The sequence below is a fragment of the Sapajus apella genome, unplaced genomic scaffold (genome assembly GCF_009761245.1).
Source record: "Sapajus apella isolate SASKATOON/1434 unplaced genomic scaffold, GSC_monkey_1.0 scaffold12, whole genome shotgun sequence".
Taxonomy (NCBI): domain Eukaryota; kingdom Metazoa; phylum Chordata; class Mammalia; order Primates; family Cebidae; genus Sapajus; species Sapajus apella.
This window is the reverse complement of record NW_022436952.1, coordinates 293,287-317,073: the sequence shown is the minus strand read 5'-3', so window position 1 is coordinate 317,073 and position 23,787 is coordinate 293,287. Positions and strand designations below refer to the sequence as shown.

General features: G+C 50.2%; 1 protein-coding gene across 1 annotated transcript; it reads left to right on the top strand.

Moving 5' to 3' along the window:
- Window positions 1-3,714: 3,714 nt before the first annotated feature.
- Window positions 3,715-19,135, top strand: HROB (homologous recombination factor with OB-fold). Its single transcript, XM_032279442.1, has 9 exons — window positions 3,715-3,951; window positions 6,033-7,214; window positions 9,758-9,841; window positions 11,247-11,387; window positions 12,918-13,026; window positions 13,215-13,300; window positions 13,663-13,767; window positions 15,904-16,015; window positions 18,523-19,135. Exons 1-9 carry the CDS (start codon window positions 3,805-3,807, stop codon window positions 18,582-18,584), a joined length of 2,028 nt encoding a protein of 675 aa, XP_032135333.1. The 5' UTR covers window positions 3,715-3,804; the 3' UTR covers window positions 18,585-19,135.
- Window positions 19,136-23,787: the final 4,652 nt, after the last annotated feature.

Sequence of the window (23,787 nt, the reverse complement as noted above, 5' to 3'; positions counted from 1 at the left end):
CTCCGTCTCAAAAAAAAACAAAAAAAAAAAAAAGCTGACCAGGGCGGTGGCTCACAACTGTAATCCCGGCACTTTGGGAACCTGAGGCGGGTGGATCACCGGAGGTCAGGAGTTCGAGACCAGCCTGACCAATATGGCGAAACCCCGTCTCTACTAAAATTACAAAAATTATCTGGGCATGGTGGCGGGCACCTGTGGTCCCAGATGCTTGGAAGGCTGAGGCAGAATTGCTTGAGCCTGGGAAGCGGAGGTTGAAGTGAGCCCAGATCCAGATCGCGCCAAGGCACTCCAGTCTGGGCGACAACGAGAGGCTCGTTTTAAAAAAATAAAAAATAAAAAAAGGAAAAAGAAAACAGAAAACGGAAAGGAGCGGGAGCAGGATTGGGCGTCATGGCCCAAGATTCCCCTTGCTTGATCTTACCTGAACCTGTGCTGAACCGGCCGACTGGGCCCAAGGAGCCGCTGGGGGACGACCGAGAGCTCATCCGTTTCCCCTTTAAGACCAGAGCGGAAGACTAGAGGGAGAAGGACCTTTGTGTCGGTGGGAAAGAAACATATCTGCTCCTTTAAGAAGGCGGAGACGCCGGAGTGGCGGCGGCTTCGAACGCGCCCTGTAGCCCCTGACCCCAGCCTCCCGGCGACTTTCCGACTATATCGCCGAGACGCCTCCCTCTGACACCACCCCGGGCGCACTGTCCCTCGGAGTCCGAGCCTTTCACCTGGGTCGTTTCCGAGGCCCCGGCGACTCCCCGGACTCGGGGTGTCTGGTCGGGCCAACCCCTAGCCGAGGCCCACCGGCCGTCGTCATGGTAATGCCGCGCGCAGCCTGGGGTTTGCCAGGCCGCCGGGCCACCCCGGTCTCCGGAACTCCTTGTGGGGTTCCAGGCCCTCCGCGCAAGCTGCAGGACCCGGGTCCGGGTGGGGGCTCGGCGGAGTCGGGAGACCTGGGCTGTAGTCAGGGCTTGTCGTGGATGACTGCAGCTTCTGCCTCCCGCGTTCAAACGGAGACCCTGAGAAAGCACTCACCTCCCCCGGGCCTCAGTTTCCCTCTTGTAGCCTTCCTACCCTCCTGGAAAAACCTCCCTTCCCAGTGCGCTCAGTCGTCACTACCGCTTGAGTCCATCCCTTTCCCTTCCCCGCCCCGACGCTTTCCACTTTTTTTTTTTTTTTTTTTTGGACGAAGTCTCGTTCTGTTGTCCATGCTGGAGTGCAGCTGTGGTTCGATCTCGGCTCAGTGCGGCCTCCGCCTCCCGTCCACCCCTTCCACTCTGACACTTGGAGTCTTGGGGACTGCATCGTAAGCTGTAGCTCATGCTGCTGGGGGATCTGGGGTTAGGCATCACCCCTGCTCTGGGTTTGACACTCGTCTGGAGCTGGCTACAGTAGCCTGCTGGCTAAAAAGAAGGAACCGTGGACTGGGGCATCCTACCCTCCTGGGACCCTAGTTTTGGGGCTTTAGATTAGGTAGAGAAACTACTGGCTTCATTTGCAGAAGCAATGCCACTATGCTGGTGCTGGCGTGTTTGGATTTTCTCTTATGTTTGACATAAGGTTCTTCAAGTGAAACCTTTGGGATGTTGCAAAATCCTTAGGCTAAACAAGCCAGTCGCTGTGATGGATACCTGTTTTTGTTTGTTTGCTTGTCTGTTTTTGAGACAGAGTCTCGCTCTGTGGCCCAGGCTGGAGTGCAGTGGTATGATCTGTGGTCACCGCAATCTCCACCTCCCAGGTTCAAGCAATTCTCCTGCCTCAGACTCACAAGTAGCTGGGATTACAGGCGGGTACCACCACCCCAGCTAATTTTTTCTTTTTTTTTTTTTCTTTACCTGCCAACCCTCCAATTTTTTTCTATTTTTAGTAGTGATGGGGTTTCACTTTATTGGCGGGGCTGCTCCTGAACTCCTGGCCTCAAGTGGTCCACCTGCCTTGGCCTCTCAAAGTGCTGGGATTACAGGAGTGAGCCACCGAGCCTGGCTGACATCTATAATCCCAGCACTTTGGGAGGCCGCGGTGAGAGAATCACTTGAGCCAGGGAGTTCAAGATGAGCCTGGCCAACATAGTGAGACCCTATCTCTACAAAAATTTAAAAATTGAGCTGGGCGTGGTGGCTCACACCTGTAATCCTGGCACTTTGGGAGGCCAAGGCAGGCAGATCACAAGGTCAGTAGTTCGAGACCAGCCTGGCCAACATGGCAAAACCCCATCTCTACTAAAAATATAAAAAAATTAGTCGGGAGTGGTTGTAGGCACCTGTAATTCTATCTGCTTAGGAGGCTGAGGCAGGAGAATTGCTTGAACCCAGGAGACAGAGGTTGCAGTGAGCTGAGATTACGCCACTGCACTCCAGCCTGGGAGACAGAGCAAGACTACGTTTTAGGGGGAAAAAAATTAGCTGAGCATGGTGGCGCACACCTGTAGTCCCAGCTACTCAGGAGGTTGAGGTAGGAGGATCACTTGAGCCTAGGAGGTTGAAGCTGCAGTGAGCTATGATCATGCCACCGCATTCCAACCTGGGCAACAGGGCAAGACCCTGTCTCAAAACAAAAGACAAGGCCGGGCGCGGTGGCTCAAGCCTGTAATCCCAGCACTTTGGGAGGCCGAGGCGGGTGGATCACGAGGTCAAGAGATCGAGACCATCCTGGTCAACATGGTGAAACCCCGTCTCTACTAAAACTACAAAAAATTAGCTGGGCATGGTGGCACATGCCTGTAATCCCAGCTACTCAGGAGGCTGAGGCAGGAGAATTGCCTGAACCCAGGAGGTGGAGGTTGCGGTGAGCCGAGATCGTGCCATTGCACTCCAGCCTGGGTAACAAGAGTGAAACTCCGTCTCAAAAAAAAAAAAAAAAAAAAAAAAAAAAAAAAAAAACAACAAAAGAAAACCAAAATGTTTAGACCTGTGTGCACAGTCCTGGAAAACTGCCCTTGCTCCCCTAGGCGGCCTTCCCTTTGCCCTCTTTCCTCCCTTCTAGGGTTAGTGCAGATGGATCAGAGTGGATTATGTTACAAGAAGGTGTTTTTGGCCGGGCACAGTCGCTCTCGCCCATAATCTCAGCACTTTGGGAGGCTGAGGCCGGCAGATCACAAGGTTCAGGAGTTCCAGACCAGCCCGGCCAATGTAGTGAAACCCTGTCTCTACTAAAACTACAAAAATTAGCTGGATGTAGTGGCATGCGCCTGTAGTCCGAGCTACTCAGGAGGCTGAGGCGGGAGAATTGCTTGAACCCGGAAGGTAGAGATGGCAGTGAGCCAAGACTGTGCCACTGCACTCCAGCCTGGGTGACAAGAGCAAAACTCTGTCTCAAAAAATACAGAAGCAGGTCTCACTATGTTGCCCAGGCTAGCCTCAAACTCCTGGGCTTCAGGGATCAAACCACCTCAGTAGCTGGGATTGTAGGCGTGAGCCAGTACACCTAGCTAAGAAAGCATTTTAGAACACTTAGGTCTTTTTATTATTTTGAGACAGAGTCTCACTCTGTCACCCAGATTGTAGTACAACCGTCGCCTCCCAGGTTCAGGCGATTCTCCTGCCTCAGCCTCCCGACTAGCTGGAATTATAAGCATAAGCCACCACACCCAGCTAATGCTTGTATTTTTAGTAGAGATGAGGTTTCTCCATGTTGGCCAGGTTGGCCTCCAACTCCTGACCTCCCAACCACCTTGACTTCCCAAAGTGCTGGAAATACAGGCATGAGCTACCACACCCAGCCCTAGATCACTTAAGTCTTTAACAAAATCCCATTTCTTCTCATTTCTTATTCCTTTCCCAGCCCTAGCAAAAACAAACAAAAATAATATACCTGATGGTATTGTTAGTGCTGGAAAGAAGCAGAGTGTGGGCAGAATGTACTTGGAAACAGTATTTCTCCTCAGCCCCAATTGGTTTGTTTTCTTTTCAGGCGTGCAGTTTGCAGAAGCTGTTTGCTATGGAAGAGGAGTTTGAAGATGAGGTAGGGAAGTGTTGGTGATCAGAGGTGGTCTTAAGATGTAAACATTCGGTAGCCTGCACCAGCCTTCTTTTAGCTGACAGGTATATGTTTTTGTCTGTGAGAGGCTGAGAAGTGGTGAGAAATGTAAACAACCTACTTCACTGTCTTAGAAACAAAAAACCAGAGAGATGAGTTGCCTAATTGTCATACCTTGAAATTATAAGGGCTGTTTCCTGGCAGCTGTGTCATCTAGCTGATTTAATTCACCTCTGTGATAACATACTTGTGGTGGGAACCACGTAAGAGACAGCATAGTTACCGGATGGCAGGAGGCCAGGGGTCAGCAATTGGCTATGTGAATCAGGCCACGTCACTTTATTCTCTGGTCTTCCATTTTCTCTTTTACATGTGTAAAAGAGATGTGTGATTACAAGCTGAAAAAGTGACCCTCTTGGGCCTTACCAGGTGATGGTGGGACTGCTAGGCAAGTAACAGAATTAGAGTAAAAGACTCTGACAGTTGAAGTTTCTATTCCCTGAAAATGGCAGATCAGTCCCTTCCCCCTTCCTTAGGCAGATGACATCATGTCTGAGAGTGAGCTCTTTGGGAGAAAAGAGATCCATCAACCTCCAGAGCCATCAGGATTTTATTACTGCTAGAGTTCTGGTCATTATTATTATTGTTGAGTCCTATGGTGGTCCTGCCTGAGTATGGGACTCACTCAATAATACACAAAGCAGGAAAAAGCCTTTCTCTAGCCCAGACAATCCAGTGCGGCAGCAGAGGGTGGGGATGGTGGGGACCCTCCTGTCAGTTAAATCAGCAGTTCTGACTCAAAACCACCCTCAGAACAGGTCTGTTGCACTTGAAGTTGTCAGTCTCACCTTGCTTCCCAACTGGAATTCATACTTAATTTAACTTGCCTGAAAAGCTATATTTAACTTCTGCCTTTTTTGCTGGCTCCAAGGCCTCTCTGGCTTACTGAAGGGTAGCTCTCTCTGTTGGTGTGGGGGTGTGTGTGTGTGTGAGAGAGAGAAAGTGAGAGAGAGAAAGAGAGAGAGCACAGGAGTGTCTACTGGGGATGAGGAGTGAGCTAAGGACAGGCAGCATGACCAGCTGGATAGATCCCTGTTTAGATAACAGGCCAGAGACCAGAAAGTGGTCCCTTGAGATGGTTGTTTGTGTGACCTAGAGTGATTTGTTTGACTTCTTGGTGCTCTGGAACATTGGCGTCTCCTGCTGTCCTCTAACTGCCCCTTTCTTCACCCATGAAGGCTAAAAAAAGAGAAGCTACCTGAAGACCTAGCCTTAGATTTGAGTGTTTTTGATAGAACCTTGTGGTAGGCCCATGGATGAGGTCAGAGGTGGTAAGAGAGAGACCTTTCATACCTTTTTTTGAGACGGAGTTTTGCTCTTGTTGCCCAGGCTGGAGTGCAATGGCATAATCTCAGCTCATTGCAACCTCCACCTGCTGAGTTAAAGCGATTCTCCTGCCTCAGCCTCCGAAGTAGCTGGGGCTGCAGGCATGCGCCACCACGCCCAGCTAATTTTGTATTTTTAGTAGAGGTGGGGTTTCTCCATGTTGGTCAGGCTGGTTTTGAACTGGTGACTTCAGGTGATCCACCTGCCTTGGCCTCCCTAAGTGCTGGGATTACAGGTGTGAGCCACAGCACCTGACCTTTTTTTTTTTTTTTTTGAGACTGAGTCTTACTCTGTCACCCAGGCTGGAGTGCAGTGGCATGATCTAGGCTCACTGCAACCTCTGCCTTTCAGGTTTAAGTGATTCTCCTGCCTCAACCTCCCAAGTAGCTGGAATTATAGGCACGCGCTCCCATGCCTGGCTAATTTTTGTATTTTTAGTAGAGACAAGGTTTCGCCATGTTGGCCAGGCTGGTCTCGAACTCCTGACCTCAAGTGATCCTCCTACCTTGGCCTCCCAAAGTGCTGGGATTACAGGCATGAGCCACCATGCCCAGCCCTCATGCTTGGTTTCTTGTTTGCAAACATCTACAGATAAACATACACACCATGTGCCTAAACAGTCAAAGCAGAGGGGTTCTTGATTTCTAGATGCCAAGACTTGCATCTCTGCTTCCTTATAGGATTTCTTGTCTGCTGTGGAGGATGCAGAGAACCGGTTTGCTGGCTCGCTGCCTGTGAATACTGGGCACCTGAGACCTATCTCTTCTAGGCTACAGGAGACTGTGCAGGCACAGTCCTCCAGGCCGCTGCCGTTACACCCCACTGCTCCTTCAGAGGCTTTGGGCCTGCCAACCCCGGAACTCTGCCTCCCTCCCTCCGGCATGCCCAGTGCTGACAGCCGTCCATCATGCGCAGGAACAGCTCACCTAAGGCCCGTCTCTACTTCCAGCAGCTGGATTGGCAATCAGAGAAGAGTGACAGAAGTGCCCAGAGAGCCAGCAAGACCCCAGTCCTCAGCCCCACACCCCCTACTCACCTTTGGGAGCCAACAGCAGCAAGTTGGTGGCTTTGAGGGGCCTGAACAAGATGAATTTGATAAGGTCCTGGCAAGCATGGAGTTGGAAGAGCCTGGCATGGAGCTGGAACGTGGAGTCAGCAGTGAGGCCACACCAATCCTGCCTACCCAGCAACGGGAAGGTTCAGTATTGGCTAAAAAGGCCCGGGTAGTTGATCTGAGTGGATCTTGCCAGAAGAGGCCAGGGCCTGCCACCCACAAAGCGGGTACCACGTCAGCTCAGGATGAGCCTCTAGATCCTGTCATCGACTGTAGGACTCCAAGGCCCCCCTTGAGACCTGGTGCTGTGAGTCACCTTCCTGCCCCAACTGCCTTGACAGTTCCCATTCAGCAACCCCACTGGGAAGTCTGCCCACAAGGCCCCCCTGTTCAAGCACTCCAGCCTCTCCAAGCTGCTAGAGGGACCATTCAGAGCAGCCCTCAAAATCGTTTCCCTCGTCAGCCATTTCAGTCTCCACGTTCCTGGTTAAGTGGCAAAGCTCATGTACCCAGAGCTCGAACTCCCAACTCAAGCTTTTTTACTCCCTCAAGAACTAGCTCTGGATTATTTCCTAGGGTATCCTTACAACCCCGAGCTCCAGTGTCTTCCATTGAGTCTCCTGTTGGCACCCCAAAAGGTCCCCATTTCTCCCTGGGTCCACAGGGAGCTCTGCAGACACCCGTAGTCACCAACCACCTGGTGCAGCTGGTCACTGCTGCCAGCCGGACACCCCCGCAGCCCACCCACCTCTCTACCCGAGCCAAAACTCGCCGTTTCCCCGGCCCAGCTGGGATCCTGCCTCACCAGGTGAGTGAGCTGTCTTTCCAGGATTTGGGGGGACAAGGAAGAGAAGCAGGGTTCCAGCACTGTCCAGCCCTAGAATATCTTCCCTCCTACAGGGAGGGAAGGAAAGAACGAAGTGCAGAGAGGCTTTTCAGAGCTATAGAAGAAATAGAAGGCAAGAATTGAATGCTAGAAAATCCACTGTGGGCTGGGTGTGATGGCTCACACCTTTGGGAGGCCGAGGCGAGTGGATCACCTGAGGTCAAGAGTTCGAGACCAGCCTGACCAACATGGAAACATGGAGAAACCCCATCTCTACTAAAAACACAAAATTAGCTGGGTGTGGCAGCACATGCCTATAATCCCAACTACTCAGGAGGCTGAGGCAGGAGAATTGCTTAAACCCTGGAGGCTGAGGTTGCAGTGATTGCACCACTGCACTCCAGCTTGGGCAACGAGGGCAAAACTCCGTCTCCAAAAAAAAAAATCCACTGTTAAAGAAGTACTTAAGGCTCTGAGGACTTCATAACTTTCTTTTTTCTTTTCCTTTTTCTTTTCTTTTTTTTTTTTTTTTTTTTTTTGAGGTGGAGTCTTGCTGTGACGCCCAGGCTGGAGTGCAGTGATGTGATCTCAGCTCACTGCAACCTCCACTTCCCAGGTTCAAGCAATTATCCTGCCTCAGCCTCCCAAGTAGCTGAGACTACAGGCCCACGCCACCACACCTGGGTAATTTTTGTAGAGACAGAGTTTCACCATATTGGCCAGGCTGGTCCAACTCCTGACCTCAAGTGATCCACCCACCTCAGCCTCTGAAAGTGCTGGGATTACAGGCGTGAGCCACCGCACCCGACCCTCTTTTCCTTTTTTTTTTTTTGAGTGGCACGATCTTGGCTCACTGCAACCTCTACCTCCCAGGTTCAAGCAATCCTCTTGCCTCAGTCTCCCCAGTAGCTGGAAGTATAGGCATGCACTACCATGCCTGGCTAACTTTTTGTATTTTAAGTAGAGACAGGGTTTCACCATGTTGGCCAGGCTGGTCTCAAACTCCTGACCTTGTGATCTGCCTGGCTTGGTCTCCCAAAGTGCTGGGATTACAGGTGTGAGCCACTACGCCCAGCTCTTTTACTTTTTTTTAAGAATTAAAGACTGGCTATGTTGCTCAGGCTGGTCTTGAACTCCTGGGCTCAAGCAATTCTCCCGCCTCAGCCTCCCATATAGCTCCCATACAGAGGTGTGCACCACCTTGCCCAGCTAGGACTTCATACTTTTCGTATGTTGGTTGAGTGCCTACTGTTTGCTAACACTACGGCAGGAAGTCATTCATACGCGTTTGCTAAGGACTTGTTATGTGTTGGACAGTTTGCCTGGAACTGAGAATACAGAGATTAAAAGATAAATTGTTCCTGTCCTAAGGAGCTTACCGTGAAATGGAGGAAACAGATGCAAACAAACATGCACAAAGCACACAGTGTAAATGGGGGCCATTCCCTGGGTGCTGGGAAGACACTGGCTCTGCCTTAGGCTTGCTGAGTGGGCTTTGAATGGATGAGTAGGAGGTTAACAGGTGTGTGGCAGAGCGGGAGTTGTGCTATGTGGATGTTCCTGCAGTGGGAAGGCAGGGAAGAGCATGTGTAAAGGCACAGAGGCAGAAAAGCAAGGTGCTCTCAGATTCACAGAATGGTTCATTGTGGCAGGTGTGGGGAAGCTGGGGCTGAAAAGGAGACAGCCTTGCTGAGATTTGGATTACACTAGTCTTGGATCGGATCCCAGATCTTGGACTCTGAGGATCTGGACTGGTTGTAATAGGTGTGCCCTCTTCCTCCCATTTTAAGGGTGTTTGAAACAATTTCTGCCTATTACTTGACCTTCCCTAGCATGTTAGCAGATATCCAAAGAGGCTGTCTGTGTTCCTCCTGGGATGGATCTCCCTGGAGGGAAGGGTTAGGACTTGGGGAAAGTTACCCCTTTGCTCATCACTCATCACAGGCCTATTTTTTTTTTTTTTTTTTTTTTTTTTTTTTGAGACAGTCTTGCTCTGTTGCCTAGGCTGGAGTACAGTGGCACAATCTCAGTTTACTGCAGCATCTGCCTCCCAGGTTCAAGTGATTCTCCTGCCTCAGCCTCCCGAGTACCTGGGATTATAGGCCCAATCCACCACGTCTGGCTAATTTTTGTATTTTTGGTAGAGACAGGGTTTCTCCATGTTGGCCAGGTTGGTCTCGAACCCCTGAGCTAAGGTGATCACCTTCCTCAGCCTCCCAAAGTGCTGGGATTACAGGTGTGAGCCACCGCGCCTGGCCAGGCCTCTCTGTGCCACTGCCCCCTTCAGGGAGCCCCAGCTTTTGCACCTGGGCCAGCTCCAGCTTCCTCACATTTCCAAACCAATCCCCAAAGTATCTTTTTTGAGCTGCCAAAGAGGCTCCTGAGACTTTTGTTAGGAGAGATGTAATATGTGTTAATTGTCCCTGATCATTTCCTGAACTCATTATGTAATCCAGACAAGAAGCTGTACTTGTAAATAACAGCTGCTGAGCTTGCTCTCACCTTCCCCTTCTCTCCTCTCTTAGCAGAGTGGAAGAAATCTGGAGGACATCATGGTTTCCACACCCCAGACTCCGACCCATGGTGCTCTGGCTAAATTCCAGACAGAGGTAACTTATTATTTGCAAATGTTAACTTTCTGGGCGTGATTTGAGAGTGAGGGACGTCCCTCCATGTTTCAGGAGTTGAGAATCAAGAGTTGATACTGCTAGGCCTGTTTGCTGGTGTCACACACCAGAGGACATTTGAGGCAGGTAGTTGGGGGAGGCAGCAATTTTACTGGCACTAAGCGAGGCCTGTCCTGGTGCCAGGCAGGTATTATCTGATGCGATGAGTCCAGCCTTCTTTCCCATCTAAGAAATAAAGGCCCAGCTAGCTCCATCTTCCCCCAGGGAAGGAGCCTGTGATAAGTATTATGAGATTGTGTCTCAGGAGCCCTTATTATCAGGTTTCTGAGATCTAAGCTGGGAAGGATCTGCCTTCTCTTGCCTCTGCTGGGTTCCCTTTGGTGGGTGAGACCCAGCCTCCCTCCTCCTTGGGGTTCTGGTTGACCTGCTGTGCCCTCAAACCCAGTTTTGCTTTTAATTCTCTCCAGTGTTTTTTCTCTTTGCTGTAGCTCCCCAGATCCGCCAGTCCATTTCAGATCCAAAGCAGCAAATACTCTGAATCCAAAGCATGTATTAATGTAAGAAGGTTAATTTTAAAGCTAGAAGCATCCCAAATTAAATATGACTGGTTTCCAAATGACTAAGACTCTGGAAGCCTTTAAATTTATGTGGTGGATTCCTACCCCTAAGACTTTTTGAGTCTGTTGCAAAAAATAAGCATGGATAGACTTTTGCTTCAATGCAGTTAAAGTTAGGAGCTGATTTTACCTTATTTATTTTTTTGAGACGGAGTCTTGCTCTGTCGTCCAGGCTGGAGTGTAGTGGGTGATCCCAGGTCATTGCAACCTCCACCTCCTAAGTTTAAGCGATTCTCCTGTCTCAGCCTCCCGAGTAGCTGGAATTACAGGCACACGACGCCACACCCAGCTAATTTTTGTATTTTTAGTAGGAACGGGGTTTTGCCATGTTGGCCAGGCTGGTCTCAAACTCCTGACCTCAGGTGATCCACCCGCCTCGGCCTTCCAAAGTGCTGGGTTACAGGCATGAGCCACCGTGCCTGGCCGAGGAGCTGATTTTATTAAAAAAATTTTTTCTACCTAGTCCTGCAGACAGGACCTGATTTTAAAAAGAAAAAATAGTACCTGCTGAATGAAAGCTGTGATATGCAACAAGATTTTCATGTTTCAATTGCCAAAGGAATCAGAAAAAAAGGAAAAGAAAAAAAAAGATTTCACGTTGCCATTTTCTGATCTAGGAGATAAATGAGAGGAGAGACTGTGGCCATTGTACTACAGTTTTTCCAAGGACATTTACCCTTCCTCTGTCACCCTTCCACCCAGTCTCAATCAAGAGTGTGTAGCAAGGTAGACGTATTCATACAAGCTCCCCCTCTGCTCTGTGGTACCAGATTGTTGCAAGTTCCCAGGCATCCGTGGAGGAGGATTTTGGGCGAGGGCCCTGGCTGACCATGAAATCTGCGCTAGGCCTGGATGAGAGAGACCCTAGCTGCTTCCTCTGTACCTACAGCATCGTCATGGTGCTGCGGAAGGTAAGGATTCTGGGTACTGAGACCCAAAGGGAAGACCATTGTTCTCCCTCTCTCTGACCCACTGCCCTATTCCACCTTAGGAAGGGGCTGTTTGCTCCCTCGTACCCCAGGCCTATACGAGCAGCAGCACGAGGCCCCTTTGATTGTATCTTCCAGTCACCTACCTTTTCACTGTCATCCATAGGATTGGGCCTAGGTGGAAAGAGAGAGTGGATGCCTCTGCACTTCCAGGCCCTGGATGGGGTGGGGTGAGCACACTGCAACCCTCAAAGCTCCCCAGTGGTCAAGGGTTGTGTGCAGAGACATGCCAGTACATGTGCCAACATATCCCTCCCTGTGGCTTGCTATGATGGAACACTGTGTAAACACATATAAACAAAAAGCTCTAGATGCAGTGGCTTACACCTGTAATTGCACTTTGGAAGCCTGAGGTGGAAGGATCATTCAAGGTCAGGAATTCAAGACCAGCCTGGACAACAAAGTGAGACCCTGTCTCTACAAAAAAAAAATAAAATAAATAACTGAATGTGGTGGCATATGCCTTACAGTCCCAGCTACTAGGGAAGCTGAGGCAGGAGGATCACTTGATCTAAGGTGGAGGCTACCGTGAACCATGATGGCACCACCGCACTCCAGCCTGGGCAATAGAACGAGACCTTGTCTCATTTAAAAAAACCCAAACAGGCCAGGTGCCGTGGCTCATGCCTGTAATCCCAGCATTTTGGGAGGCTGAGGCGGGTAGATCACTTGAGGTCAGGAGTTCAAGACCAGCCTGGCCAACATGGTGAAACCTCATTTCTACTACTGAAAATACAAAAATTAGCTGGGCTTGGTAGCGCACCCCAGTAATTCCAGCTACTCTGGAGGCTGAGGCTTGAGAATCGCTTGAACTTGGGAGGTGGAGGTTTCAGTGAGCTGAGATCATGCCACTGTACTCCAGCCTAGGCAACAGAGTGACACTCCATCTCAAAAATAAAAAGATAGGCTGGGCACAGTGGCTCACGCCTGTAATCCCAACACTTTGGGAGGTTGAGGTGGGTGGATCATGAGGTCAGGAGTTCGAGACCAGCCTGGCCAACATGGTGAAACCCTGTCTCCACTAAAAATACAAAAATTAGCCGGGGATGGTGGTGGCTGCCTGTAATCCCAGCTACTCAGGAGGCTGAGGCGGGAGAATCACTTGAAACCAGAAGGCGGAGGCTGCAGTGAGCTGAGATTGCACTATTGCACTCTAGCATGGGTAAAGAGCGGGACTCCATCTCAAAAATAAAATAAAATAAAAGTAAGTAAAATAAATAAAAATTTTAAAACCCAAACAAAAAAGAAAGGAAGCAGGGGAGAGAAATGAAGGACCTGCCAACTCTAGGTCTGCCAGAGAGAGATGGGATACCCTTTGTCCTCCACAAGGAAGATCATCCCTATAACTATACTCTGCCCCCTTCTACCTCCAGTTGCCCCGGCACACTTGGAGACCTGGGAAGTCACAGGTGGGCCATGGAAGGCTCAGCATATGCCTCTCCTTATAAGCAGGCAGCCCTGAAGCAGCTTCCTAGAAACAAGGTCCCCAACATGGCGGTGATGATCAAGTCCCTGACTCGGAGCACAATGGACGCCAGTGTGGTTTTCAAGGACCCCACGGGTAAGGAATTAGATCCTCGGGTGTCTGATGAGTGGGCTCCATTGAGGCCAGGAGATGAGGAGGAAGCACCCTCTCCATTTGCAGACAGGAAAACTGTGGCAGTAAGCAGCCCACTTCCCAGCCAGGCCCCAAACTAGTCCCTGTGCTGCCCTTGACCCTGAGACTAATGGGCCGTGTGGTATTTGCAGGAGAGATGCAGGGGACAGTGCACAGGTTGCTGCTGGAGATGCGCCAAAATGAGCTGAAGCCTGGCTCGGTGCTGCTGCTGAAGCAGGTATGGGAAGCAGCTCTCCACACCACTGTCCCCTGGAGAGACTCCCCCCCCACTGCCCCCTGCCCCTGCCATGTCTATCTCTTTATATATCTGGCTGCCTTCCTCTACAACACCAGGCATGGAGCGGCTGAACCATTGCTAGGCCTTGGCTTGAGGAGCTGAGGGAAGGCTTGTGGCCCTTGAGCTGGCCCCCATTCTTCAGGGTGGATGGGGGATGGAGGATTGTGTTGAGGGGAGAGTGTGGCAAATGGTTCTCCTCTGGCACCAAGGTTAGGCAGAGGACACCAAGTGAAAGGCAGGTGGCCATCTGGCACCTCTGAATGCTCCATTAGGACACTGACCTTCCCCTTCCTTGACTTCAGATTGGAGTGTTTTCTCCTTCACTTCGAAATCACTACCTCAACGTGACACCCAACAACCTGGTCCATATTTACAGCCCGGATTCTGGGGATGGGAGCTCCCCCAAGGTAAGAGGAGCAGGATGGAACAGGGGACTGCTGAGGCCCTCCTTCTGCCTGGATCTTCTGATTTCTTCCTTTCTTCCACCCTGGGAGCAGAGGTCTGAAAGGGGACAGGTGCTCTGAGGTGAAAAAGTATCTTTGGGGACAGGACCATCTTCTCCTATCCCTCATCCAGCCGCCTGCCAGATGGCTCAGTAACAGTACCTAAAGGAGCAGCTGGCTTTTTGGTGATCCCTGAGCGTCTGATGGCAGGCTTGAACATCTGAGAGGATAGGAGTCACTTGAGAACTAACCAAGTGGAGGGCCTACCAGGGGGTGGTGGCAGTAAATGACCAAGGGTCAGATCAGCTACAGGTGGCAATGCAAAGAACAGTGAGCTACAAATGGCCTGTCAGGTGAGCCAGCACGTGCTCTGTATCTTTCCTCCTGGCCTCTTCCTCTGCTAAATTAGGGAGAAGCTGCACAGAACACTGGTGGGGACATCCTCTTTAGGAACTGAGACAATCTTCGGGCATTTTTGGGAGGTGAGCATGGGCTTCCAGGCAGATCTACTCTGTGGTGAGAGTGCAGAGCCTGGGCTTGATATGCTCTGCCCCCACCACCTTCCCGGTATCCTGGCGTGGGGTCAGGAGACCTGGGGCTTGTGTACTGAAAATGTGTACTCTGACGTTGGGCAAGTCCTGCCGTCTCCCTTGCTGTTGCTTCATCTGTAGTATGTTTGATTTGATGACCTCTAATCATCTTAGACAGAGGTTTTTGTCTAAGCTCTAACTTTCTACTTCCATTTTCCTCATCTTTCCCCTTAGCCCCTCCACCCCACTTCCAAAAAATACCCTTTCTTTTACCTCTTTTTTTTTTTTTTTTCAGACAGAGTTTTGCTCTGTCGCCCAGGCTGGAGTTCGGTGGCGTGACCTTGGCTTCCTGCAACCTCTGCCTCCCAGATTCAAACGATTCTCCCACCTCAGCCTCCTGAACAGCTAGTACTATAGGCATGTGCCACCATGCCCAGCTAATTTTTTTGTTTGTTTTTTGAGACAGAGTCTCGCTCTGTTGCCAGGCTGGAGTGCAGTGGCACGATCTCGGCTCACTGCAACCTCTGCCTCCCAGATTCATGTGATTCTCCTGCCTCAGCCTCCTGAGTAGCTGAGATTACAGGCGCCCAACACCATGCCTGGATAATTTTTTTTATTTTTAGTAGAGACAGGGTTTCCCCATGTTCGCCAGGCTGGTCTCAATCTCCTGACCTCGTGATTCACCTGCCTTGGCCTCCCAAAGTGTTGGGATTACAGGCGTGAGCCATTGTGCCCAGCCTACCTTTCTTTGAAATAAACCGAAATAGCACAGAATAATCAAAAGATAGATTCCACCCTTCCCACTCCTATTTCCTAAGGCTAACCCTAGTTAACCATTTAATTACCAGTTTTTATTTATTTGTTTATTTTTTTGAGATGGAGTCTCACTCTGTCACCCAGGCTGGAGCTCAGTGGCATGTTCTCGGCTCACTGCAACCTCTACCTCCTGGGTTCAAGCAATTCTCCTGCCTCAGCCTCCCAAATAGCTGGGATTACAGATGCCTGCCACCACACCTACCTAGTTTTTGTATTTTTGTAGAGATGGGATTTCACCATGTTGGCCAGGCTGGTCTCAAACTGCTGACCTCAAGTGATCTTCCTGCCTTGGCCTCACAAAGTACTGGGATTATAGGCATGAGCCACTGCGCCTGGACTTAATTTCCAGTTTTAATTACCTGCCCATATATTAGCTACATATTCCTTTGGGTATTGTTAACAGCTAATTTTAAATCCCAGGCTAACTCCTCAATGTATTTCTGAATGGCCTTTTCACTCTCTGCTCTAGTTATATAGAATCCCTAAAACATTAGATACCAACAGAACTAGGAAAGAAAATCAGCCAAAAAGGTTTGTTTTTTGTTTTGTTTTATTAAATTATCTGCTGCTTTAGGTGTTTGGTGTTTTGGTTCCCTCCCTTCAGCATAGGCCTGGGTGACTGGCCCCTGCCATACTCCTCCATCATGTTTCTTTCCTGAGCCCCAACCTGTTCCTTTGTTGTCTAGGTCGAGATGGTACCATCTGAAGGGATTTCAGGGGCATAGGCATTGGTAACCAGATCCTCTGTCCCCAGGATTCAGGCGGCTTCCAGCATGATGTGGCTGCAAAGCCTGAGGAGGGCTTCAGAACAACAGCTCAAAACCTAGAGGCAGGGGCGTCCCCTGAGGAAAAACTCCCAGAAGCAGGTAAGGCAGTCAGCCCATCTGGGAGCAAGAGAGGTTCTCCTATTGCCTGTTGAATAGCTGAACCAGAATTTTCCTGGCTGCATCTTTTTCCCCTTTCTGTGAATCTTTGGATCTTTTATAATCTTACAGAAATCAGATAGTGTCTTGTTTGGCAAGGCTGCAGGCCACAAACTTGTTAACAGTGTGATGGGGGCAGGCCTTATGAAACAACAGGTTTCCCCCATTTCCAGGTTTTGTGCATCAACCACAAGGAGGAAACATCACTATCCTCTGTCCATCTGCTGTCTTTGTACCACACTCTGAGTCCTCTGTGGGCTGATGACTGGACCACAGAGGCAGATTTCCCATCCTGACTAAGCTGAGAGGAGTGCTGAGGAGTTAAACATCTACATGGTTTGTGGGAGAACCAGGCTACAAACCAGAGAGGCCCAATGCAGACCCCTTGTGGTCAGGCCAGCTGCTTCCTCAGGAGGCAGCATTACCCAGGTGAAACTAACACCATTCAGGATCTAGTCCTTAGCTTTTTTAATTTTAATTTTAATTTTTGAGACAGGGTCTCATTCTGTTGCCCAGGCTGGTGTGCAGTGTCATGAACGTGGCTCACTGCAGCCTCGGCCTCCCAGGCAGGCTCAAGCAGTCCTCCCACCTCAGCCTCTCAAGTAGCTGGGACTACAGGCATGTGCCACCATGCCCAGCAACTTTTAAATTTTTTGTAGAGATGGAGTCTTGCCATGTTGCCCAGGCTAGTCTCGAACTCCTAGGGCTCAAGCGATCCTTCTGTCTCTGCCTCCCAAAGTACTGGGATTGCAGGCATGACCTACCATGCTCAGCCTGACCTTTAGCTTTTCAATTCCAAATATTCAATCCTGTCTGGCTCCAGAGTTCATGGGATTACAGATAGGTGTTCTCACACTAAACCTAATTCACAGTGTACCCAATGGATAAACCATAAAGGCCATTCTATCTTGTGAAAAAACATACGTCCCTTATACTGGAATCTTGCATTGCCTGGAAGCCTGCACTCTTTCTTTGTGAGACAAGTCGAGGCATCACCAGATTGCTGGTAGTCACAGAGAGTTGAATATAGAATATTAGGGTTGGTGTCACATCTTCAGTATAGGGACAGACCTGCGAGCAGGTAGCTGCTAATGGTGGCTGGATAGTGCTGGAGACAAATACTGATTTTTTTTTTTTTTTTGAGATGGAGTCTTGCTCTGTCACCCAGGCTGGAGTGCAATGGCATGATCTCAGCTTACTGCAACCTCTGCCTCCCAGTTTCAAGCGATTCTCCTGCCTCAGCCTCCTGAGTTGCTGGGATTACAGGCGCCTGCCACCACACCTGGCTAATTTTTGTATTTTTAGTAGAGCCGGGGTTTCACCATGTTGGCCAGGCTGCTCTCGATCTCCTGACCTCGTGATCTGCCCACCTCAGCCTCCCAAAGTGCTGGGATTACAGGCGTAAGCCACTGTGTCCTGCCCAAATACTGATTGATTCTTACCCCGATTCCTAGTTTCCTAGGCCCATGCCAATTGCCATTCCCCTTCATTTCATATCATGTTTCTCTAGACAGTCACAGTATAGCCAATGCAGGGCAACCTTTTTTGTTATAAGCAAATTCCAGTCCTACCTCCCTGGGTACAGTGCCAGTCACCATAATGAAATTGTGAATGCTCCCCAAACTAACTTCTGTCTTTCCTTCCAGCAGTGATATTTACTGAGTGCTCTTGGCAGATGCAGAGCTAGGCTCTTGGTTGTAGCTTACAGACAGTCTGACTGACTCCCAGGGTTTCCTGATCCCATCCAGTAGGCAGTAGTTTTCTAGTTGGCAGCAGTGGCTCTGGTGTCAGATGGAGCCTGAGTGTGCTCACCTTGGGCAAGGTGTTTTACCTCTTGAAACCCTGTTCTCTCAGGTAAAGTGGGTGATAACAGAGCCACCCGCAGATGCCCTACCTGTGGATGGTGATTGAGGCACAGAGCAAGCACTCAGTCACTGTTCGCTGCTGTTAGTAAATAATGTTGCTAGGGATTATCGAGGTCAGCTGTGTCCGAGTTCTCAGACGAAGAACTGTAGTTTTAAACAGGCACTTTGAGGAAGGGGTGACGTTTTCCAATGTCAGATGAGACGCCAACTAAGGAACTATGTAACTCTAAACACATCTCATGGCTTTTACCAGCCCTCTTTCTCCCTCAGCCAATGAGAGTGTAGCACTAGGTGACCTCTGAAGCCTTCCTGTTTGGCAGTATGACTGGATGGAAGGAGAGGAACCAGTGAGGCCCAGGGGATTACACCCCTGCCTTTTGTCATGTATGGGGACAAGGGGAGCAGAGGGAAGGTGGAAGTCAGGCTACCCTCAGGCTCAATGGCATGGGTACCATTGCCTGGAGGAGCCGCCTGCCCAGCTATACAACCAGGCCCAGGCCCTCCTGAAGGGCAGAAATTTTGGACCTGAGTCACACGGAACCCTGATGTTGTCACTAAGGCTACCCATCATTACCCTCTCTGTAGATGACCTTGATGGACTCCTGAGTGAGCTCCCCGAGGACTTCTTCTGTGAGACCAGTGGTTGAGACTGCCCCAACGAAGGACACCCACCGTGAGCAGGCAGCTCTGGGTGTGTCACATCCACGGGGGAGAAGGCAGCCAGCACGACTGGAGAGTGGACACAGCAGGAGGCTCCTGTGGTTGCTCCTACCCTGGGAGTTTTCCCTATGATTCTCATGTTCTATGCTGCCCTCACCTTGGGCCTTCCTTTGCCATTGGCACCAGAACCCAGCCCGAGACTGGCTCTCCAGCCAACAGGAAAGACATGTCACCCTTGCCTTGGGTGTCCCTCTCCTGCCTCAGTTTAACTTTAGAGAATATTGGGCCTGGTTTTCTTGTCCTTTCACGCCCTAGTCCCTGGACAGCTGAGGAGCTAAAAGGAGTCATACCACAGCAATGACAACCTCCCCCTCCGCACAGGGGAGAAGCACGCTCAGGCTTCCTCCACTTTGTCTCTTCAGACCTGTGGTTGCTCTGCTCATCTGTGCCCAAGGTTCCCAGGTGCAGGACAGAGGTGTGGCCTGTTGTACCTTGTGAAATAAAGCAGCCCCTGCTGCCCCTACCTCCTTTTCCTTTCCAGCCCTGCTGCTTCCTGCCTAACTGTCCTGCCAGTGCTGTGTGGCCAGAGCAGGGCTCAGGCAACTCTTTCTCTCTCTCTTTTTTTAATTTTTTATATACTTTTAGACAGTTTTGTATTTATAGAATTACTGCAGAGATAGTACAGAGAGTTCCCACATAATCCACACCCAGTTTCTCAGTTATTTATTTATTTTTGAGACGGAGTCTTGCTCTGTCACCCAGGCTAGAGTGCAGTGGTGCAATCTGCTCACTGCAACCTCTGCCTCCCAGGTTCAAGAAGCTCTCCTGCCTCAGCCTCCTGAAGCTGGGATTACAGGTGTGGTCTCCTTTGTTATTAACACCTTATGTTAATATGGTATACTTGTCACATTGAGCCATTATTGAAACATTATTAACTGGATTCCATACTTTAGATTTACTCAGTTTCCCCCTAATGTCCTTTTCCCCTCAGAGTCCCATCTCATAATCATCCTGCCTCTTGGATGTGATGGTTTCTTAGACCTTCCCTGTTTGTGATAACCTTATAGTTTTGGGGAGTACTGGGCAGGCATATGGTAGGAAGCCCTTCTATCAGGATTTGTTGATATTTCCTCATGACTAGACTGGGGTTTGGGGTTTTGGAGAGGAAGACCAGAAGTCAGGTGCTATTTTTGCCACATCTCAAGGGCTCATGCTGACTTTGATCACCTGACTGAGGTAAGCTTTGCTGGGTTTCTCCACTGTAAAGTTACTCTTTTTCCTTCTTCCTTTCTGTATTGGACCCTTTGGAAGAAAGTCACTTAAATGTGTGTAGCCCACATTTAAGAATTGGGGAAGGTCGGGCGCGGTGGCTCAAGCCTGTAATCCCAGCACTTTGGGAGGCCGAGGCGGGTGGATCACGAGGTCAAGAGATCGAGACCATCCTGGTCAACATGGTGAAACCCTGTCTCTACTAAAAATACAAAACATTAGCTGGGCATGGTGGCACGTGCCTGTAATCTCAGCTACTCAGGAGGTTGAGGCAGGAGAATTGCCTGAACCCAGGAGGCAGAGGTTGCGGTGAGCCGAGATCGCGCCATTGCACTCCAGCCTGGGTAACGAGAGTGAAACTCCGTCTCAAAAAAAAAAAAAGTATTGGGGAATTATGTTCTACGTCTTTAAGGGCAGAATATCTATACAGTTTATTTGGAATTCTCCTGCATGGGAGATTTGCCTATTCTCCCTCATTTATTCAGTCATCCATTTATATCAGCATGGACTCACAGGTATTTATTTTATACTTTAGGATATGATCTCAAACTACTTAATTTTGTTGCCAAGCAACTCTTTGTTGCTGTGGCTTCACTGTACCACTTTTTTTTTTTTTCTTTTTTTCCTTGAGACGGAGTTTCGCTCTTGTTACCCAGGCTGGAGTACAATGGTGTGATCTCGGCTCACCGCAACCTCCGCCTCCTGGGTTCAGGCAATTCTCCTGCCTCAGCCTCCTGAGTAGCTGGGATTACAGGCACACGGCACCGTGCCCAGCTGAATTTTTGTATTTTTAGTAGAGACAGGGTTTTACCATGTTGACCAGGATGGTCTCGATCTCTTGACCTCGTGATCCACCCGCCTCGGCCTCCCAAAGTGCTGGGATTACAGGCGTGAGCCACCGCGCCCGGCCCACTGTACCACTTTTTAGATGAAAGGTGGACAAGTGGCATGGGTGGATATAAAAGGTCTAATTATACCAAGTTGCCAACCTTGTTTTCCTTTCTGGAAGGATAGTGGGGAAAACTCTCCCAACTCATGGGCAAGAGGAGGCAGGTTAAAGAGCCCAGTTTGGGCCAAGTGTAGAGGCTTACACCTGTAATCCTGGCATTTTAAGAGGCCGAGGTAGAAGGATTGCTTGAGCCCAGGAGTTCAAGTACAGCCTGGGCAAGATGGTGAGACCCTATCTTTTGAGTAAGTAAATAAAATAAATAGCCCTGTTTGACTGCCAGCCCCTCCTGCCTCAGCCTCAGCCTGCACTAGGCAGCTGGGAGACAGGCCTTCCATGGGCATGGGCTCGGCACTTCTCTGCGGGGAAGCATTAATCTCCTTTACCCAAAGAGGCTGATCCCATGAATTCCAGTCTTTTCATTTTAAAGGACATGGTCTCACTTTGTCACCAAATGAGTGCAGTGCAGTGGTGTGATCATGGCTCACTGCAACTATCTCCAAGCAAGCAATCTTCCCATCTCAGCCTCCCAAGTAACGGACTACTGGTGTATGCCACCACGTCCAGCTAATTAACATTTTTTTTTTTTTTTTTGAGATGGAGTTTTGCTCTTGTTGCCCAGGCTGGAGTGCAATGACGTAATCTTGGCTCACAGCAACCTCCGCCTCCTGGGTTCAGGCAATTCTCCTGCCTCAGCCTCCCCAATAGTTGGGATTACAGGCATGTATCATCACGCCCAGCTAACTTTTGTATTTTTAGTAGAGACAGGGTTTCTCCATGTTGATCAGGCTGGTCTTGAACTCCCAACCTCAGGTGATCCACCCTCCTTGGCCTCCCAAAGTGCTAGGATTACAGGTGTGAGCCACCGTGCCCCACTGGATCCCAGTCTTAAGGCTGAAGTGAGCAAGTGCTTTGAGAACTCCATGTTCAGCTATCTGCTGATTACAGCGGGGCCCTGTTCTAGAAGGCTTTTGTGCTACAAGAGCAGGGCAATAAGGGGCTAATTCCCCTGCATCCTGGTCCCTTCACATTCCCATTGGGTCTACCTACCTGAACCTACCATGCACTTCCTTCTCCCCCACTTTCTACTCCCTGCTAATTCCCCATCTACACTGCAATCTTCCTGCACCCAAACCCCCACAGCTGGGACTGGCGGCATGCATGTGTAGTCCCAGCCACTTGGGAGGCTGAGGTGAGAGGGTCACTTGAGCCCATAAAGTTGAGACCAGCCTGGGAAACATAGGGAGATCTCGTCTCTAAAAACATAAAAAACCCCCTGTACCCTGGGCCTATTCCCCATTCTTGACACCCATGAGCCCCGGTCCCCCTGCTCACATCCTAGCTTCTGGTGTGTTTCACCGCCCCACAGGCTCTGAGCTCCCAGAAGGCAGGCTGGACATCTGATCACCTGGCCCTGTTCCCTCCAGGTTGAAGTCAAGGCCTCCTTTCTCTGCCCTCAGGACACTAACACTACAGACAAGGGGACTGAATATAGTGGTATCTTGGGACTGAGCTGTTAGGGTACCTTCAGGCCTTTGTGGCAAGAAGGCAGGGGAGAGGCTAGGCTGTGACTGTTATGTGCCTCAGGGAGGAAGGGGACGCCCACCTGCCTTGGCCCCTCTTGGTCCCACCCAGCCTTGCCAGATTCTCAACCCTGGGAACCCAGCTGTGGGTGCCCAGCCAGGCCGTTGGCGGGGCAATTAACACACTGGATGCCAACAGAGTTAATCACGGCTGCATTTATAGAGGTGCCTTTCTCTGAGGACTTCCAAACTTTTGCTCTGTATGATCTCATTCCTCCTCTGGGATCCCCCACCCTGGAATGTCACCAAGAGACTTGAGGCCAGGCAAAGAGTGAGTGAACAGTGGGCTAAGGGCAGTGCCGGAAAAAGCCCAGGCTGCTGCCACCCACTTGGGCGGGCAGGCGGGTGGATGGATGAGTATTTGCTCTGGCAGAGAGTAGGGACCTTTGTTCAATGCGCCACACATAAGAGGCCCACCTGCCATGAGCCAAGTGCTCCGATTGTGCCAGAGCCTGCTCTGGAACCCACATCCAGCATGGCAAACCCACACAGCACGGATAGGTGCTTTACAGCGTGCCCCTGAGTCCTTTGAGAGTGCAGACTGGGCAGTGGCTGGAACTGTAGGAGTCGGGCAACAGGTTGCCGAAGAGACCTCTCCCCAGAGCAGGTGACCTTAGGGGCAGACCCTGAGGAAGGGGTCAAGGGAAATCTGAGCTAAGGGATTAGCCTGACGGGGTGGTCGTGGGGAGCCGTGATGAGGATGCTACCCTACGTGAGTGACATGGGGCCACACCAAGGAATTGGGGACTTAGTTGAAAAGGGCAAGCCGGGTGCAGTGACTCACACCTGTAATCACAGCAATTCAGGAGGCTGACGTGGGAGGACTACTTGAGGCCAGAATTTGGAGCCTTATTAAAAAAAATGAAAGGACAGGTATTAAAAGTCAGCAGAAGTTTTTTTGTTTGGAGACAGAGTCTTGCTCTGTCGCCCAGGCTGAAGTGCAGTGGCAGAATCTTGGCCTCTTGGGTTCAAGTGATTCTCCTACCTCAGCCTCCACAGTAGCTGGGACTACAGGCGCCTGCTACCATGCCCGGCTAATTTTTGTATTTTTAGTAGAGACAGGGTTTCTCTATTTTGGCCAGGCTGGTCTCTAACTCCTGACCTTGTGATCTGCCCACCTCTCAAAGTGCTAGGATTACAGGTGTGAGCCACTGCCTCTGGCCAGCAGTTTTTAAGCAAGGAAATCAACTATTTTAAATCATTCCCGCATTGGAGTAGAAGGGATATGGCCAGAGGAAAAAACACCAGGTGAGAGGCTGAGTTGGTCCAGGTTTAAGGCTTTGAGGGGCTGAACTTGAGATGGTGCCTGAAAATGTGAGGCCGGGAGCTAGAACTTGCTTGTGTGAAGGGCCTAGGGAGAGGAAGAAATGAAAGATCACTGGGCAAGATGCT

What these genes read in the sequence shown, in the direction of transcription:
- HROB (XM_032279442.1), top strand. Translation starts at nt 3,805, where the DNA reads ATGGTATTGTTAGTGCTGGAAAGAAGCAGAGTGTGGGCAGAATGTACT. An exon ending in AAGAGGAGTTTGAAGATGAG is followed by an intron (nt 3,952 to 6,032) that starts GTAGGGAAGTGT and finishes GCTTCCTTATAG; the next exon opens with GATTTCTTGTCTGCTGTGGA. An exon ending in TGGCTAAATTCCAGACAGAG is followed by an intron (nt 9,842 to 11,246) that starts GTAACTTATTAT and finishes CTGTGGTACCAG; the next exon opens with ATTGTTGCAAGTTCCCAGGC.